Below are 17847 nucleotides of genomic sequence, written 5' to 3' on the forward strand. Positions count from 1 at the left end.
AATCCCATCAGCATTGAGCATGCTTAAACCATTCAAGGCTTTATACACCTCTATCAGATCACCTCACTGGTGCCTAGTCTCCAGACACTGTAATTTGCAAAACTTAAGCCTTTCTTCGTAAGAGCACCCCTTTGTTCCATTCACTAATCTTGTTGCCCTTCTCTGTACTCGTTCCAGCAGCTCTACATCCTTCTTGAAATGAAGCCTACAGACCTGTATACAGTACTCCAGGTGTGGCCTGACCATTGCCTTATACAAGGGAATAATCACCTCTTTATCCGTGCTGGAAAAATTCCTGTATATCATTGACAATACTCCATGAGCTACTCTTGCAGCCCGTCTGCACTGCTCAGAGAACTTCATATCTGCCTGCACAACCACCCCCAAGTCCCTTTCATTCTCTCCACTCTCAGTGTAGTACCACAGAGTTGATACGTTGCTCTGGGGTTGCTGTTTCCCATGTGTAGTACTTCACATTTGTCAATGTTAAACTTCATTTGCCACCTCTCAGCCCATCTGCTCAACCTTTCCAGATCCTGTTGCAGCAGCATAGTGTCAGTAGTGTCCCTGACAACCCTGCCAACCTTTGTATCGTCTGCAAACTTGGACATTAAGCTTGATATACCATCATCAATATCATTTATAAATACAGAAAACAATAATGGACCCAACACTGAGCCCTGAGGGACTCCATTAATAACATTAGTCCACGATGAGCAGTGTCCATTGATTACCACTTCTGCCTTCTCCCCCTCAACCACCCCTTTATCCATAGCAGCAATTTGCCTCCAATGTCACACTGCTCCAATTTGTGTAACAGTCTTCCATGTGCAACAGTATCAAAAGCCTTTCTAAGATCCAAGTATATAATATCAAAGCTATTCCCTGCATCCAGTTCTTTTGTGACTGCATCATAGTATCCAATCAAATTGGTCAGGCAAGACTTCCCCTTAACAAAACCATGCTGTGTCCGAGCTATAACTGAAGTCTTGTCTAAATGATCCTGCAGTGCTTCTTTAACCAGTGCCTCCATTAATTTTCCTGGAACAGAAGTTAAGCTCACAGGTCTATAATTACTTGTGTCAGCCTTTGATTCTCCTTTGTGAATTGGGGTCACATTTGCATATTTCCAGTCTATGGGTACCTCCCCTGAGTCCAAGGAAGCTCTCATAATTATGGCTAAGGGTTTGCTTACTTCCTTTGCTGCCTCCTTTAATATTACTGGATAGATCCCATCCACCCCGGGTGCCTTTCTTGTGTTTATCTTCAACAGTTTTACTCCCAGTTATTTCAAGATTCTGTAGCTCACTGCTAGAGTTGAATACACCTCTGGCATTCCCCTCGCTGAATAACTCCTCATATGTGAATGTCGATGCAAAATATTCATTTAGTTTGTTAGCTACCTGAGCAGGATCATCAACAGTTGACCCATCAATATCAAGTGGACCAATCTGATTCATCCCCTTCCTTCTAGAGTTTACATAAGTAAAGAACTCTTTGCTGTTTTTCTTTGCATCACTTGCCAAGGATTTCTCGTAATCTGCCTCCCCCTGCCTAACCTCCTTTGTAACTTGGTTGCATATCAACTTCTATCTATCATAGGCTTCTGTGTCATGTGTTAATTTGTAAGTATCCCATGCATTTTTCTTCTCTGCCATATGCCTCATTAGTTCATCTGACATCCATTTTGGCCTAAACCTTGAACAATATTTCTTAGTTGGTATATAAAGCGTAGTAGCTTCCAAGATAATTTCTTTGAATGCTTCCCATTTTGAATTTGCTGTTGGTAACATCATCAGTTGGTCCCACTGTACAGAATTTAAATACTGTCTAAGACCATCGTAGTCGCCTTTACGGAAGCAATAACCCTTCCCTTTACCCCTAATGGTAGTTACCTCTTTGAGTAAATCCCACTTCAGCACACTGTGATCACTGCCACCTAGTGGTTCATTTATCTGCAGATTCTTAATGCATGAAGAATCACTGCTGATAATCAAATCAAGAGTATTACTCCCTCTAGTTGCCTCCCGAACATGCTGATGTAGAAAACAATCATCCAATAAATCCAGAAAAGCCCTGCTAGTGTGTGAGTGACCAGCCCCCAAATTCCAGTCAATATCTGGGAAATTAAAATCTCCCATTATAAGACTCTCTGATTTACTGGCCCACTCTATTTCCCCGTACAGTTTCTTATTATACTCATCAGAGTCATTGTAATGATAAACATTAACAGAAATATTGTTTTGCTTTTCGAACTTAGAAATATCATCTAATGAAACAGGAAAAGGAATGTTTTTAAAATTTAATGTATTTTCATATTTTTTATAATATTAAATTCTTTCAGGATGAGTTTTAACTTGAAGTAGTAGTAGTGGCATGTGATGCAAGAAAGCAAGTGTATGAGCTTATGCAGCATCAGCCAAAAAAAAAAAAAAAATCACACCATTCCTTCAAAATGCCTGTCCAGTTCGTCCTTAAATTTATTTAACCTATCAACTTCCACAACGACAGATGGAAGTTTGTTCCAGCAATTAACCACCCGCTGGCTAAAGACAAAGTTCCGCACATCTATTCTACATCTGTCTTTTCTTAATTTGAATTTATGCCCCCATAGGTTCAGCGTGCTCAACCCATTCAAGGCCTTATACACCTCAATCAGATCACCACACAGGTGCCTTGTCTCCAGCCACTGCAATTTGCAGAACTTAAGCCTCTCTTGGTAAGAGGATCCCTTCATTCCCCTCACCAATCTTGTTGCCCTTCTCTGTACACGCTCAAGCAAATCTACATCCTTCCTAAAATGAGGCCTCCAAACCTGTATGCAATACTCAAGGCGTGGCCCGACCATTGCCTTATACAGAGGGACAATCACCTCCTTTTCCCTGCTAGCAAAATTCCTATATATCATATAGGAATTTTGAATATTATATATTATATCCTATATATTATATTCCTATATAATATATAGGAATTCCTATATATCATATTTACAAAATTCCTAAGTAAACAGCTAATACACTCCATTTCAAACACTGATTACCTTGATTTTTCACATTGACAACAGAATTTTGAGAGTTTGAGGTAAATCAATATGAGCTTCCTCCTAAAGGATTATATATATTGATATTAATAATATTAAGTAAATATTCAGCACTGCATATAAAACAACCAGACTCATGAAATACTACTTGTATCATTTTCTTTTACATTTCATTCAAAAGTAAATTATAATAGTCTTCTAAGTTAGTTCCTGGTGAAATTCTATGATTTTTACTTTGAAATGAATATACAGGTGACTCCCACTTAATGCTGACAATTCGTTCCGGAAAAACCGAGTGCTGAGTGAATCCGCATTAAGCAAGCGCCGCATTCCCATAAGGTAACATATGTATTTGTGAGTTGCGGTCGGTGCCATAGGATATTTCCTAAGCAATAACAAATGGTAGTGAAAAGATGCACAAATGTCGGTCAAAATATTTAATATTCAAATATTTGTACATATAAAATATTCTGCATTACATACGTATATAATTATGTGGTAACTACTTACGTATCAAAATTAAACTTAAATTCCAATTAAAATCATGAATTTAATTGATCTAAGTTGATTTAATTTAATTTACGAATTTAATCAAGAAAAAATGTGTCGATTTTGGGTTGAACTTTGGCCATCTTCCAAATAAACTAAAAGGGGTATTAATTTTAAATCCCCTGCAGCGTTGCCACCCAACAATAAAGTCAACCGATCCTTCGCCGCTTTGAAACCTGGCATGTTTTCTTCTTTCAATATGAAACTTCTTTTAGGCATTCGTTTCCACAAAAGTCCTGCTTCATCTCTGTTAAAAACTTGTTGAGAAGTATAACACATAATATCCCTCTTCAATAATTTTAACCAGTTCTTTTTTGAAAGTTTCGGCTCCTTAATCTGCACTTGCAGCTTCTTCCTGGATTTTAAATCTATTCAACCAGCCCTTACTAGTTTTAAATGGTTCCACTTTTTTTTTTTTAGGTGAGTTTTCTTCAGGTCATCATATTGGTTAATCTCTCTCTCTCTTTTTTTTTTTTTTTATAATATTTAACTTAACTGAATTCTGCATTGGATATTATCTTCAATAAAATCCTAATAGCCGGCCTAGCCCTAGTTGCTTGCAATGGAACAGCTATCTTTCCCGCTAAAATTAATTCTTTATTTTTTTATAATTGTTCTTACAGTTAAACTTGCAAGTCCTAAATTATGGCACACATCTGCTTGTCTTTGACCAGAATCGATTCGCTTCAAAACGTCTAATTTAATTTTCAAATTCAGTCTTTTTCTTACATTTATAGTCTTCGTACTGCGCCCAGACGTTGTTGCTTTTTCATTCTTATCCGCCATTATTAACTCTTCGAAAATGTAACTGTGCTGCTTGCATTAATTATGATACAATGTTCGAGTAAACTGTCCATTATGCACGATGTCTAATACTGTACTGAGTGATGACTAGACTTCGGATAAATGCATATAACGCAAATATTACAAGCAATATACTTGATCATTTTTTAAAATGTTGATCTCAGAACTACATAACAAGTCACTGTACTGCAATTAAATTAGCATGCGAGAAAATATCAATGAGCGTGGGAAAAGTTCTCCAGTCGGCCTGGGAAACATTTTAATGCTGTTTTGATATTTATTTTCAAACTATCGACTCCATCAAATGAAACGATTTCGTTAAATGTGCCAAAAATGCAATCTGTAAAAGAGCGTTATAGTGATCTACGACAGCGTTATAGTCAGATATGGGTTATAATATAAGAACAGTGTTATAGCGAATCAGCGTAAAGTGAACCGCGTTATAACGGGGGGCCTGCTGTACATCATATTTCATCTTGTTTACAAATTTAAACTGTTAAGTTTATATTAATTTTAAAAAATCATTTGCTGTGAAATTGCTTTTATTTCTTTAATAATAATATATTTTTTTTATTTTCTAAGAATATCACAGGATCAAATTCACTTTTTGAATTTCTAATAAAATAAGTTTTTAAGCTGATTCTATTTTCTTAAATTTCAATAAAAATTATTAACTGAAGTTTTATGAGTAAAACTTTTATTGTGTTCATCACATTTATCAGGGTTAGTATATGTTTCACAAATTTCACATTTTATGAATCGTGTAAAATTTTTTTTACACAATTGTGTAAAAAAAAATTTTTCTCTAATTTAGGAAATGCAATCGTGGAAGATGCTATGCGGGGGAGAGCTCCAGATGGCTCCAGGACCGCGTCGCAAAACATGATAGGTCCATCTGCCAAGGTGATTCTGTGCACTCTGCAATCGAAGAGCATTTCTGATCAACTCAACATGACCTCAATCCCAGCCGCGATAGCGAGATGATTGACCAATCTCGTCACTACTATCACCGCCTGTGGTTAGAGTCCCTAAACATATCTAGCTGTCATAATGTTTTAAACTGCAATAGAGGTACAAGGCTACACCCAATTTTGGAGTCTGTAGTGTTAAAGCACGACAAACGCTGGCAGTCAGCCCATATACTTGCCGGGTACAAACAACAACAATCACCTGATTCGACATGGTAAGTGATTTAACACTCTCACATTCACGTGCGCACTCTCTCTCTCAGTTATCTGAACACACACTTTTTATTTTAGTTTAATCCATTTCTAACATTTTATGTTATGTTGGCACGTACTTAGCTAAAGATGGGATACACTATCCCGAAAGCTCCTATTTACTATATTAAAATTTATTTTGGCTACTGCTTTCACTGGTTCAGCTGTATTTTCTATGTTACGTTAGGAAATGCATTAGCATTAAGTATATGAAACATTCTAGCAAATATCTGTCTTTCTCTTCTATCACGTTTTTCACTTTTTTGTTTTTCAATTTCATTCATTAAATACTGAATTAAATCTTCTCTATTTCTTATTCTTGTATAGCCATGAAGTTGATTTTCATTACAATATTTTTTCAATTCACTAATACTTTTATTTTCTAGAATATATTGAACTCTACTTTTTCTATGTAACTCTGTTTCTCGTGTTATAAAAGTAATTAAATTTTCTCTATTTAAATTTGTATATCCAATAAATTTGTAGTATTTACAAATATCTTTGAAGTTTATAACAGTCATTTGACAGAGTACAGAGCATATTTTCTCACTCATTTATTAGAAAATTTTTTTTAAAATAAAAATCACTTAAAAATAATTACTTAACAGTTGATTTTTTCAATGTTTTTTATGGGAAAAACACGCATTTTCATATATTTTAAATTAATTCATTTTTTCTTTTCTAGAAGATTCATTGTGTTGTTCTGATTTTCTATGATTATATATACTTAATTTATGACTTTCATTCTGCATTCACAATCTATGACAATTATACTTGTTCATGAGATAGTTTTTTGCACATTCTTTACATACTGTTTGATAAATATCACACCTTGGATATTTTGGAAAATTCTGAAATAAGCATTTCTTTTTCAAAAATTTTTTGCACTTCTTTTCCTTTAAATTCCATAAGACTTCTTACCTGCAATTCTGTATTTCTATGTTTCTTCAAATAATATTTTTGTACTTCTCTTGCACATTCTTATGAAATAACTTCTCTGTTTTTGAGTGATGTTTTAGATTAATAACATTCTTTTTGATATTCTTTATTACAATCTCTATGATATGGGTGTGATGCATTAAATTCACTTTCATTTTTTCTTTCTCACATTTCTTGCAGAATTTTATTTCCATTTATACAAAGACAATTTTTCAAATTTTTTTTTTTAATAATTTTTCAATTTGAAAAAAAAAAATCTCTGAAAAAATTGTTTTTATAAATGGAACTAATAAAATGACGACAAAATACTGGACAGTTCTAATCTATTCCATTCAAAAAATTTGAAATAATAAAAACAGAAAAAGAAGATAAAGTAATTGTTCACATAAATGAATTTAGTCTTTTTACCACATAGATTCAACCACGAAATAACACATAAAAATATTCAAAATTACAATAAAATAAAAATAAACTAATTTATAAAGGTACGGAAAAGAATTGATTTCGAAGCAAAAAATATGAAAAAGAAATAAATTTATTAAAAAGGAAGACATTTTAGTCATTTTTTTCTTAAACCTACAAATTATTCTAATTTTTCAATTTTTGTAATTTATTTTAGAAAAATGAACGATGTTAAGGAAAAATGGGGGTTTTTAGAGCATTTGTTTTTTGTTTGTAAAAGTGGAAAAGTTTCCCAGAATCCCCATTTATTATACTACTCATGACATGATCTAAAAGTGTAAGAAGTTCATATAGTGATGAAGGTTAACACAAAATCTCAACACCGCTCTGAATGTCAAAACCTAGCTGCAGAGATATGGGTATAAGAAGTTCTGAAAAACTTAGCAACAACCCAACCTGATTAACATATCTTTGGTCCTGTGAACATGCAGGCCATATCAAGGGAGGGGGCCAGGTGAGCCACTGGCATGGGCCTATGATTCTGAGGAGTGCCTACTTCCCCTGGTAGATTGAACAAAATTAAGATGCGTTACTTACTATTGTTTTTTTTTTTTTTTTTACTTCAGACAATGAAAAAATGTGAAAATGATGCAGCAAAGAGAAAGCATGCCAAATTGCAAGAAGAAGCTATCAAAAAAATCCAACTCAATTAATGACTTCGTAATTAGACATCACCATCAATGTAAATTAGAGAATGACCACGCTGATCTTGATAACCAGGCTGTTGGACCAGGACCAGCTACCGATACAGAAGGTAAAACTCCCAAAGAAACTGAAGATGAATTGATAGCGCAAACAGTGGACCACAATTGCCAACTGAAGCTGATGCTAATAATAATGAAAAAGGGTCCACAGCTGTAAAAGCTTCCACATCACAAATTGACATTGGACTTATTGATAAGAGGAATAGAATTGACACTGAATCATTTCTAAAAGTTCAGGACTATGAAGTACCAACTGATGTCCCCAAGGATAAGGATAATCACTCATTTCCAACTCACTTTTTGCCGTAACAACATTCATAAATAAAGAGAAAATATAAATGAGACTGGCTGTGTTGGAGTTATGCAAAGCAATCACTGTATAGAGCACCTTGTTTTTTGTTTACCAAGGGGCGGGGGGGTGTCTCTTTTAATGTAAGTGTATTAACCAGTCATCCAGGATGGAGTATTGAGAAAGGGTTGAGAAAATTAAAGGATCGCATTCCAAGTCATGAAAATTCTAACTTACACAAGAAAAACTATATTGCACGGAAAGAAGCAAGTAATGCAGCAATGAGCGGTGCTTCAGCTTCAATTGGCAATTATATTGTTGACCGGCTCAAGGCTGAAAGTAATAAATGGAATAAAATTCTTCATCACATTTTTGATATCATCCTATTTTTGTCAGAGAGGGTTTTTTTTTTTGTTGTTTGGTTTTTAGGAGCATTAGCAACTAAGGCCATATTGCTCCGGAGATATGCGGTGGTCATTCCCTGACCTTTCCTGTATTTGGTGGTCACGGGCTCGAATCCCGGTCTAATAAAGAAGCGTGTGCTACGTACTGCTGCTCCTGCCCACCTGGCTACGGAGGCGCCTGTCAGAGAGGGAACTCGCTTTCCATGGTTCTTCTGAACAAATTGACGATAGTCATAATGGAAATTTTCGGGGTATTGTTGAGCTTCTGACCAAATATGATTCAGTATTAGCTGAACGTGTTGCACATGTACGGCATGCACAGGAGAAAGAAACTCGGCTCCAGGTACACTACCTATCAAATAAAATACAAAATGAGTTCATTGAAATATGTGGATCATTTGTGCAAAAGAGCATTACTGAAGAAATAAAAGCTGCAAAGTATTTTGCAATTGCTGTTGATGGAACACCTGCTGGTCTCACAAAGAACAGCTATCATTCATCATCAGATATGTAAAGAGGGAAGATACCAATTTTTCATTTGAAGAACACTTTCAGGCCTCCGTAGCCGAGTGGGCAGGAGCGGGAGTGCAGTAGCACACGCTCTTTGAGTAGACCGGGGTTCAAGCCCCTGACTGCTGAATACGGTCGATCTGCCAACCCGCACTGGACCAGCGTGGCAGATTATGGTCCATTTCCCTCAGCATGAATTGTTGAGGAGGCTTCCATCCTGCAGTGGGTTGATAATGGCTGCACTTTACTTTTACTTTTTCTTGCATTTTATGAATTTTCCGAATAGATGGGCGAAGAAATTGCAGAGAAAATCTTAGACTTCTTAGTATGTCTCAATCTGAACTTTGAAGACTGTGTGGGTCAAGCATATGACAATGGCTCCAATATAGCAGGAAGTACAGTGGTGCGCAGGCTATCTTAAAGGAGAAGAATGAGAACTGCATTTTCTCCAATTGTGCAAATCATACTCTAAATCTCGTTGGTATGGATTATGCTGAAGCTTGCAGTGAAGCTATAACATTCTTTGGAATCATACAGAAAATGTTCAATGTCTTCAGTTCTAGTCCTCAGCATTGGGAGATATTGAAAGAACACCTTCCTGTCTCACTGCATAAAATGTCAAAAACAATATGGTCAGCGAGAATTTACTGTGTAAGACCAATTGCATGGCATTTGGACAGTGTTAGAAATGCAGTGGCAGAGCTGAGTGAAGTTGCTAATTTGACAGCAGAGTGTAAGTCTGATCTTCGGTGTATCAAAAAATACTTGGATACCTTTGAATGTGTACTGATATCAGCCATTTGGATTAAAGTTCTCACAATGATCCACGAGGTCAACTTGGTAAGAGAATCTCGATGCCACATTAGATGTAGAAAGGGACAACATTGATCAACTATGGGCAGATATCCTGAAGCTGAGAGAGAAATGGAATGATATACTTAAAGAAGCATGGCATGTGTCAATCAATATTAGTGTGCCAGATAGTTTTGCTACTCGCATGGGGTACCCAACTCAAAAGGATGCTGAAAATTACTTCAGGGTGAATGTGTTCCTCACCATAATTGACTTTGTTATTGATGGCCTTTCACGTCGCTTTTCTGCAGTCAGGGACATTTGTGGACTTTTTTGATTTTTTGTGGCACTTTAAGTAGCTAGATGAGAATGAATTGTTACAAAAAGCTAAACAGTTTCAGCTGTGATACCCAAGTCATATTTCAAGTGATATTCAGAGTGAAATGCTTCTTCTTAAAAGAATTTTTGATGTGAATTTCAAATTTGATGCTGTGTTACCGAAGAAAATTTATGGTCAAATATTGAACTTGAGATTGGGCAATTTTTTCCCAAATGTCCTCATCGCATTGCACATTTTTCTGTCATTGCCAACAAAAGGGGCCTCTAACAGGAGCTTCAGTGTCTTAAAACGAACTAGCAATTTTGAACATCAACAGTGACAAGGCAAAGTTGATTGATTTTTCTGGTGTAATAGATGAATTTGCCCAAAGAAAAGCACGGAAATCATTTCTGAATGTGAAGAAGTGATGACCATTTCTGATCTGAAATTCCGAATACAGAATAAACATGAATGTACTATTGTATTTACTGCTTCTTATTACCGTACGGTACTCTATTGTCTTATATCCATTTTGAATAAAATTGCTTGCCATTACCTTTTTTATAAATCGTTCTAGTTCTTTTATTCAGTTCTGTTACTTGTTAGTACATCATGTACACTACATGTACATGTATATACCCATACATAAATCATATATATTTAGCACTGATTACAAAAATACTTAATGCGCAGTTTGAAATAGGGCCTACATTTCCCATCTAGCCTGGGCCTATTACCAGCTTTGCATGGGCCTGTGAACATGCTGCTTAAAAGTCATCAGTATCTCTCAAATGAAAGTGATCAAAAATCAGTGTGTGTGTGTGTGTGTGTGTGTGTGTGTGTGTGTTTTGCTAACACTAAGTAACAACGGAACTAATGTATCACTCTGTATCAGGACCAGAAATTCACTCTTGGCTAAGTTCTTGATTGTCAATGCTACATCCGTCATAAAACATGTAGAACATATGTGTAAAACCCCTAGCCATATAGCTGTGATTGTATATTGTAACCACAATAAAGATTCTAATGTTTCAATGCCAGAGTTGCTTATTTTTAACGTGTATTTCTGAACTGCTTTTTTTTTTAAATTATATTTCATTTGAACAACCATACAATGTGCTGTTTGAATTTGTGTATCTAAGGTGTACTGTCAACTTACAACTCACAAAACACCATTTCAAACATTCAAAACACCATTTTATTCTTTATATATATTTTTCCCAATTTTTCTTAGTTTTGAAGTGTTAGTCTTTTTATTAACACATTCATGAATTAAAATGAATTTTTAGAGAAGAAATAATTCCTTAATATTTAAAACTTAATACATAGCTATGCAGCAAAAAATATGAAAATTTATCTCACCTTTTTCTTTAAAGGATGAGCATACAGACTATCTAAATGGTCATCACTATCATTATCATCACTGCCATCTTGGTGGTGAGGAACTAGAGGAGGAGGGATATCAGGACTAGAAACACAATCTTGGCTAAGTTCTTGAATAGTAGAATATCTAAAACATCATATAATAGTAATCAAACTTTTGAAGATTAATTATTATTTAATAATTAAAACTGATATTTGCATCATCTCCATGTTCCATACTAAAAATACCATGTGGAATGTTGTCATCTTTAGGTAAAACTGTAATCATTGATTTCAATTATGAAACATTAAAACAAAACATGCACTACAGTACACCAAATTACAGTGCATATATAATAGGGAAAGTGTCTAAAACAGTAATAAAAACAGGAACAATGATATGAGAAATAAACTGAGAACTTACCAAGATTTAAAAAAAAAAGTAAAGTGATTAGATCATTTATAGCACCAAGGGCAGCATTTTCTATGAACTGTCAAAAAAATCAAATTGAGATTATTAGCACCAGAGGAGAGTCTAACTGGTTGGCCTTGAAGAGACATGGAAATTGGCTAGTTAAAAGAGTTCTGGAGAATCACAAATCACAATGAGAGAGAGAGAGAGAGAGAGAGAGAGAGAGAGAGAGAGAGAGAGAGAGAGAGAGAGAGAGAGAGTGTGTGTGTGTGTGTGTGTGTGCACATACACGGTGAGATCAGTCAAAGTTCTTTTGTTTTCTGACATCAAGTTTATTTGAATGAATCTTCCTATAGGGCAATGGCAAGAAATCCACAGCTTGCCTGACCACATGATGCAATTGACAAGTGAATTCCAGAAACTAAAACTTTCAAATGTTGAACTCAAAAAAAATTTCCAGTCTTTTTTTTTTTTTTTGGTAATTAAAACAATAGAACACAGTTTAAAGCAGTAGTTTTCAAAATTGTGCTCACAATACACTGAAACCATTATGTTAAAATTATGAAATATCAAATTATGGGTACCAGAGAGGGGAGAGAGATATAAATGATGACTAAGAGAATGGTGTGAAGAGCATCAGTTAAGTGATCACACTGTTGGCCAAATTCAAAAGTGGGATATAATGATTCACATGAATAAGATTTCTGGGATGACAATTAGCTAGCCTTCCTTAGTTATATTTCAGTTGATGTATGGATAATGAGCTGGGCTGCTTGGCAGAAGAGTGAATCTCAAAAATAAGAGGTGATATCCTCACACTGAAAGAGTAGAATATATTGTGACTTAAAACAATACCGAATGAAGCAAACAGGAGATCAAGACAATTTCTCTTGAAGATCTCATCTTAAAGGTAAATTGCAATTCTGATCCAAACTGAAGTTGCTGTGCTGTTGAAAAGTGGTCCAGCTGTGTTGAATCTAGATGCACAGACTTTAGTTAAGCTTGTTGCATATTTCAATCATCTGCAACAATAGTGAAGTCTGATAACTGAATCTCAGAAAATATATCAGAGTGTTAAATAAAGGCATAATAAAGGTCCAATCTACAATCCTGAAGAAGTACGTTAGTACTGGGACTGTGTAAGTGTTTATGGCTGTGCCCATGTTCCCACCATTCAGCTTTAATTTTAGCTGGCTTCTCAGTCAGGCAGGCCTTGATCTCCTTGTGTTCTAACTGGTGGGCTTGCATCATCCCCAGATATTTGTATATCTCTCACTCTGTCATGGCTTCAATCTCTTCACTGGTCTTTAGCTGGTAGTTTTATCCGACTAGATGTCAGATTAGTAATCCATGGGTCTTGCATTTGTCTAGGCCAAATTGCATCCTGATGTAAGGCCTGAACTGTTTGGTGATTCAGAGTTGCTGTTGGAGTTAATTCTCAGTTGTGGCATAAAGTTTAATATCATCCATGTACATCAGTTGAGAGGGGGGGTGTACAAGCTCTTCCTCCCTTTTTTTAGGGTATATCTGTATTTGCTGTTCTTGACCAGGTGGACAGTAGGTTGAGTGCTAGACAGAACCATAGTGTGCTCAGGGCATCTCCCTGGAAGAGTCCTCTTCTGATGGATATTGGCCTGGTTATGATATTCTTGACCTTAATGGTGGTCCTCCATTTTGCCAGGGTTGCTTCTAGGAAATGTGTTAGTGTCGGGTTGACTTTGTAGATCTTCAGTGTCTCTATCAGCCAGCCATGGGGCATGGAGTCGAAGGCCTCAGTAGTCAGTGTAGACCATGTACAGGTTGAGGTGCTTCTTGTAGGTGCTTGCTCCATAACTTCGTTGAGGTGCTTGCTCCATAACTTCGCGTTAATGGTCAATCGCTACTTAGATATGTAACTGGTCAGGATCTTGAACGTTGTTGGGAGACAGGTAATTGATCAGTAGTTTGCCATATTTGCAGCATATTTGTCCTTAGCCTTCAGGTGGGTGATTCCTTGAGTCAGACTCTGAGATTGTGCCAGGGTATCTTATTATCTGGGTAAACTGCTCCGCTATATGCCTGTGTGTGTGTGTGTGTGTGTGTGTGTGTGTGTGTGTGTGTGTGTGTGTGTGTGTGTGTGTGTGTGTGTGTGTGTGTGTGTGTGTGTGTGTGTGTGTGCAGCTGAACTTTTGGTACCAGAGGTTGTGGATGTTATCTAATCCTGGGGTTCACCACTTGTGTGACTTCCTGATCGACTGTTGTACTTCTTCCTCCCAGATCTCTCATTCTGTTATCTATTACATGTTCTTGGTTTTCTTCCTTTTTAGATCTATCCAGGGGCAGGGCTAACTTTGCTGCTCCCACAGGTTACCCCAGTTGAGATCTCACCTTTTTTTCTCTCACCAGAAGGCACTCAAGGATTCCCCAGAATTCCTCGAGTGCCTTCTGGGCAGGAGGTTCATTGTTTCTCCTTTTGCCCAAGGTTTCTGTAGATGGCTGCTTTTCATTCATTCACATAAAGGTTCAAATTAATGAAAAAAATTATGTGCACAAAACATACATCTCCTTTCTATGTGAGGCCAGAAACTTATCAAACAATAAGTTGATCATAACATTTTAGATGGTATTTTTAATGCTTTCAGGGTCAGTTTATATGCCAGAATATATGGTATTCATAAAGGATTCCAGACTGACCCTTAGGTTCAAGTAATTTTGTTAGGAAAGCTCCACATAGGCATTCCTCTCAGCAATCACAGATGTCCCTGCAGAATTTTTAAATGGGCAATCTCAGGGTCAGATGTACAGTGAAGAAAAATTTTAAGAGACTTTAAAGATATAAAAGCCAACCAACTTTTATTCATTGAAAAGATGAATAAAATGTATCAAGTTTCAGTAAATCAGCTTTCCAAATCAGCCTTTCAGATGATGCCCTCTGGGCCTTTTCTATCTCAGGATCATGGCAATGAACAGTGAGAAAAACATTAGTCCAATTTTTCCAGTCAAAATTTCAAATTGTCAAATCTCATTACCTGACCAATACAATTTGTTATCATGTAGTAATATGATAAATGACATATTTTTCTTTTTGCTCTGAACTGTTGGTATTTCACATAAAAGCCTACTGTGTTTCTTAATGACAGAATGACTCAGGGAAACAAGATTATACACTATCAACACAAAAAAAAAAACTTATTTCATTACCTTATCCCTTCTAATAATTTATCCACTTTCTAAAATTTATTCAAACTATCCACTTTTAAACATTGTGCTGCAACCATTCTTTTTCATCTTATATCTTTGTGCATATTATGATCACATCTTTACTCTTTGTCAGATGACTAAGAGCAAAGATGGAAACTCTTTTAAAAGCTTTAGACACTACAATTAGGTCACCATGCACTTGCCTAGTTTCCAGACACTGCATTTTACAGGACTTAAGTCTTTTTAGTAAGAATATACTATTGTGCCCCCCCCCTACTAATCTCTTTATCATCTCTACACTCTTCAGGCATTGTTAACACCTGTCTGGCAGTAACCGAGTTTTAACATGTGGCCATTTACTGAACATGCTAGTGCAAACTTTTGTAAACTCTTCTAACAAACAGAAAGCATCAATAAGGACTTATCGAGTCAGTTCTTAGAGTTATACTTCAAAACATATAATAATCAGGAAATTTTTTTATGGGTCTCTTGACTCAAAAACCACCACCATCAACATTTGTGATCTTACAATTGCCTTATACAGTTGGACTATGACCTCCACATCTCTACAGGATAATGTTCGATAAATTATCGATAGGACACCATGGAGGTTTTCTGGCTGCCTGTTTACACTGCTCAGAAAACTTCACATCTGCTGGTATTGTAACTCCCAGATCCCTTTCTTCCTCTACTGTTTTTAATTCAACCCCATCAAGTGTATAATTTTTTTGGGGTTGCTATTTTGTCACATTAAAACACAGCTGCCACTTTTCTGACCATTCTTGCAGCCTGTTCAAGTCATTCAGAAGGAGCGTTGCTTGATACTGAACATTACTACTCTACCAATCTTTATGTCATCTGCAAATTTTGGCATCAAGCCTTCTATCCCATTGTTGATGTCATTATTGAAAATCAGAAACAACAGTGATCCAAGAACCGATCTTTGAGGACCCCACTTCTGATTTTACACTAATCTAAAGAATATCCATTAATCACAACCTTCTGCCTTAATCACAATCGTCTTCTAAGATGGATTACTAATCCATCTTGGAATTTTTCCAGTAATCCCAACATGTTCCAGCTTATACAGTAACCTCTAATGAGGGACTGAGTCAAATGCCTTGCTAAAATCCAAATAAACTGTCAGAATTTTTCCCATCAGAATTTCATCTAGCTCATGAGTAACAGTCAAAATAGCTTACTAAGTTAGTTAAACATGATTTTCCCCTAACAAAACCATTTTATGTTTTATTCAGAATGCCATATCTATCTAAATGTTCCTGAATTGCACTCTTAATCATTGTTTCTACACAGTGCTTTTTTTGGAACAGTACAGCAACAGTACGGCATACTGGCACCTTTATTAACAGTGATGTGTGACATTTGGATGCAATGCACTTCAAAATTTGTAATGTTCTGTAAATTTTTTCCACATGTTTACCTACTATTCAAATAAGCTTAAAATTATTTAACTAAATTTGCATTTTTCACTGTCTATTGTTAAGATATTTTCTATATAAAACTAGATTTTATATAAAACTAGAAAAATTTTCTAGATAAAATATATCTGTATAACCATTTTTATAAATCTAAATTATTCAGTCGGATCTCTGTTTAACAAGGTCCTTTTATAGCGAATTATTTTGAATTCTCCTTGGAAGTTACATTTAAAATACTTTCCGTTGAGTGAAGAAAATTTTCATATAACGAACGGATTAGGAGAGAATTAACTTGATACGCACTGTTCACATTTCTGGCCTTTGGGCAATTTAGGCAATTAGTGCTGCTGCTGCTGCTAGAGAGCTAAAGGGTTTACGATTCTACAACTTAGTGGTACCTGGTAGAACCTATCCGACCACATGTCCAGATGGGATAAAAAGTGGCAACTGAAGTTTAACCTTGACAAATGGAAAGTACTGCATATGGGTAGAAGTAACCCGAGAGAAAAATACAAACTGTGTGGTACTACACTTAAGGTGGTAGAAGAAAAAGACCTGGGAGTAATTGTGCAGTCAGATATGAAGTTTTCTGAGCAATGCAGACAGGCTGCCAGGGCAGGTCATGGGGTTTTGTCAATGATATATAGGAATTTCGCTAGCAGGGAAAAGGAGGTGATTGTCCCTCTGTATAAGGCAATGGTCAGGCCACGCCTTGAGTACTGTGTACAGGTCTGGGGGCCTCATTTTAGGAAGGATGTCGATTTGCTTGAGTGTGTACAGAGAAGGGCAACAAGATTGGTGAGGGGAATGAAGGGATCCTCTTACCAAGAGAGAGTTCTGCAAATTGCAGCGGCTGGAGACTAGGCACCTGTGCAGTGATCTGATTGAGGTGTATAAGGCCTTGAACGTGTTGAGCACGCTGAATTCTGATGGGATCCTTCCACTTGTTCAGATTACGAACCTAAGGGGGAATAAATTCAAATTAAGAAAAGACAGATGTAGAATAGATGTGCAGAAATTTGCCTTTAGCCAGCGGGTGGTTATTTGCTGGAAAAACTTCCATCTGTCATTGTGGAAGTTGATAAGTTGAATAAATTTAAGGAGGAACTGGACAGGCATTTGGAGGGAATAGTGTGATTTTTTTTTTTTTTTTTTTGGCTGATGCTGCATAAGCTCATACACTTGCTTTCTTGCATCACACGCCACTACTACTACTACATACGGAGAAGTCGCGCCGTTCAAGGGGTATTCCCAATGGGCTCTGGTCCACCTTCTACTGCAGTGGTGTCCAAACTTTTCCTGTACAGGGGCCATATTAAAAAAAAATTCAAAGTTAGATTTCTTTAGTGTGTTACATTTTCCATATCTTGTTGCATGTAAAAAATTGAAAATATTCAAAAATTTTATTAAGTATAATACACA

General features: G+C 36.2%; 1 protein-coding gene across 1 annotated transcript in view; it reads right to left on the reverse strand.

Annotated features, from left to right (window-relative positions):
• LOC150078668 (uncharacterized) overlaps positions 1 to 17847 on the reverse strand; it is a 207181-nt gene that overhangs the window by 70543 nt on the left and 118791 nt on the right. Inside the window, exon 4 of the mRNA XM_090382218.1 lies at positions 11395 to 11542. Coding sequence (XP_090238344.1) covers positions 11395 to 11542 — 148 coding nt within the window. The remainder of the gene's footprint in view (positions 1 to 11394; positions 11543 to 17847) is intronic.

This window comes from Mastigoproctus giganteus, chromosome 10, assembly GCF_048544385.1.
Source record: "Mastigoproctus giganteus isolate SK-2022 chromosome 10, ASM4854438v1, whole genome shotgun sequence".
Lineage (NCBI taxonomy): Eukaryota > Metazoa > Arthropoda > Arachnida > Uropygi > Thelyphonidae > Mastigoproctus > Mastigoproctus giganteus.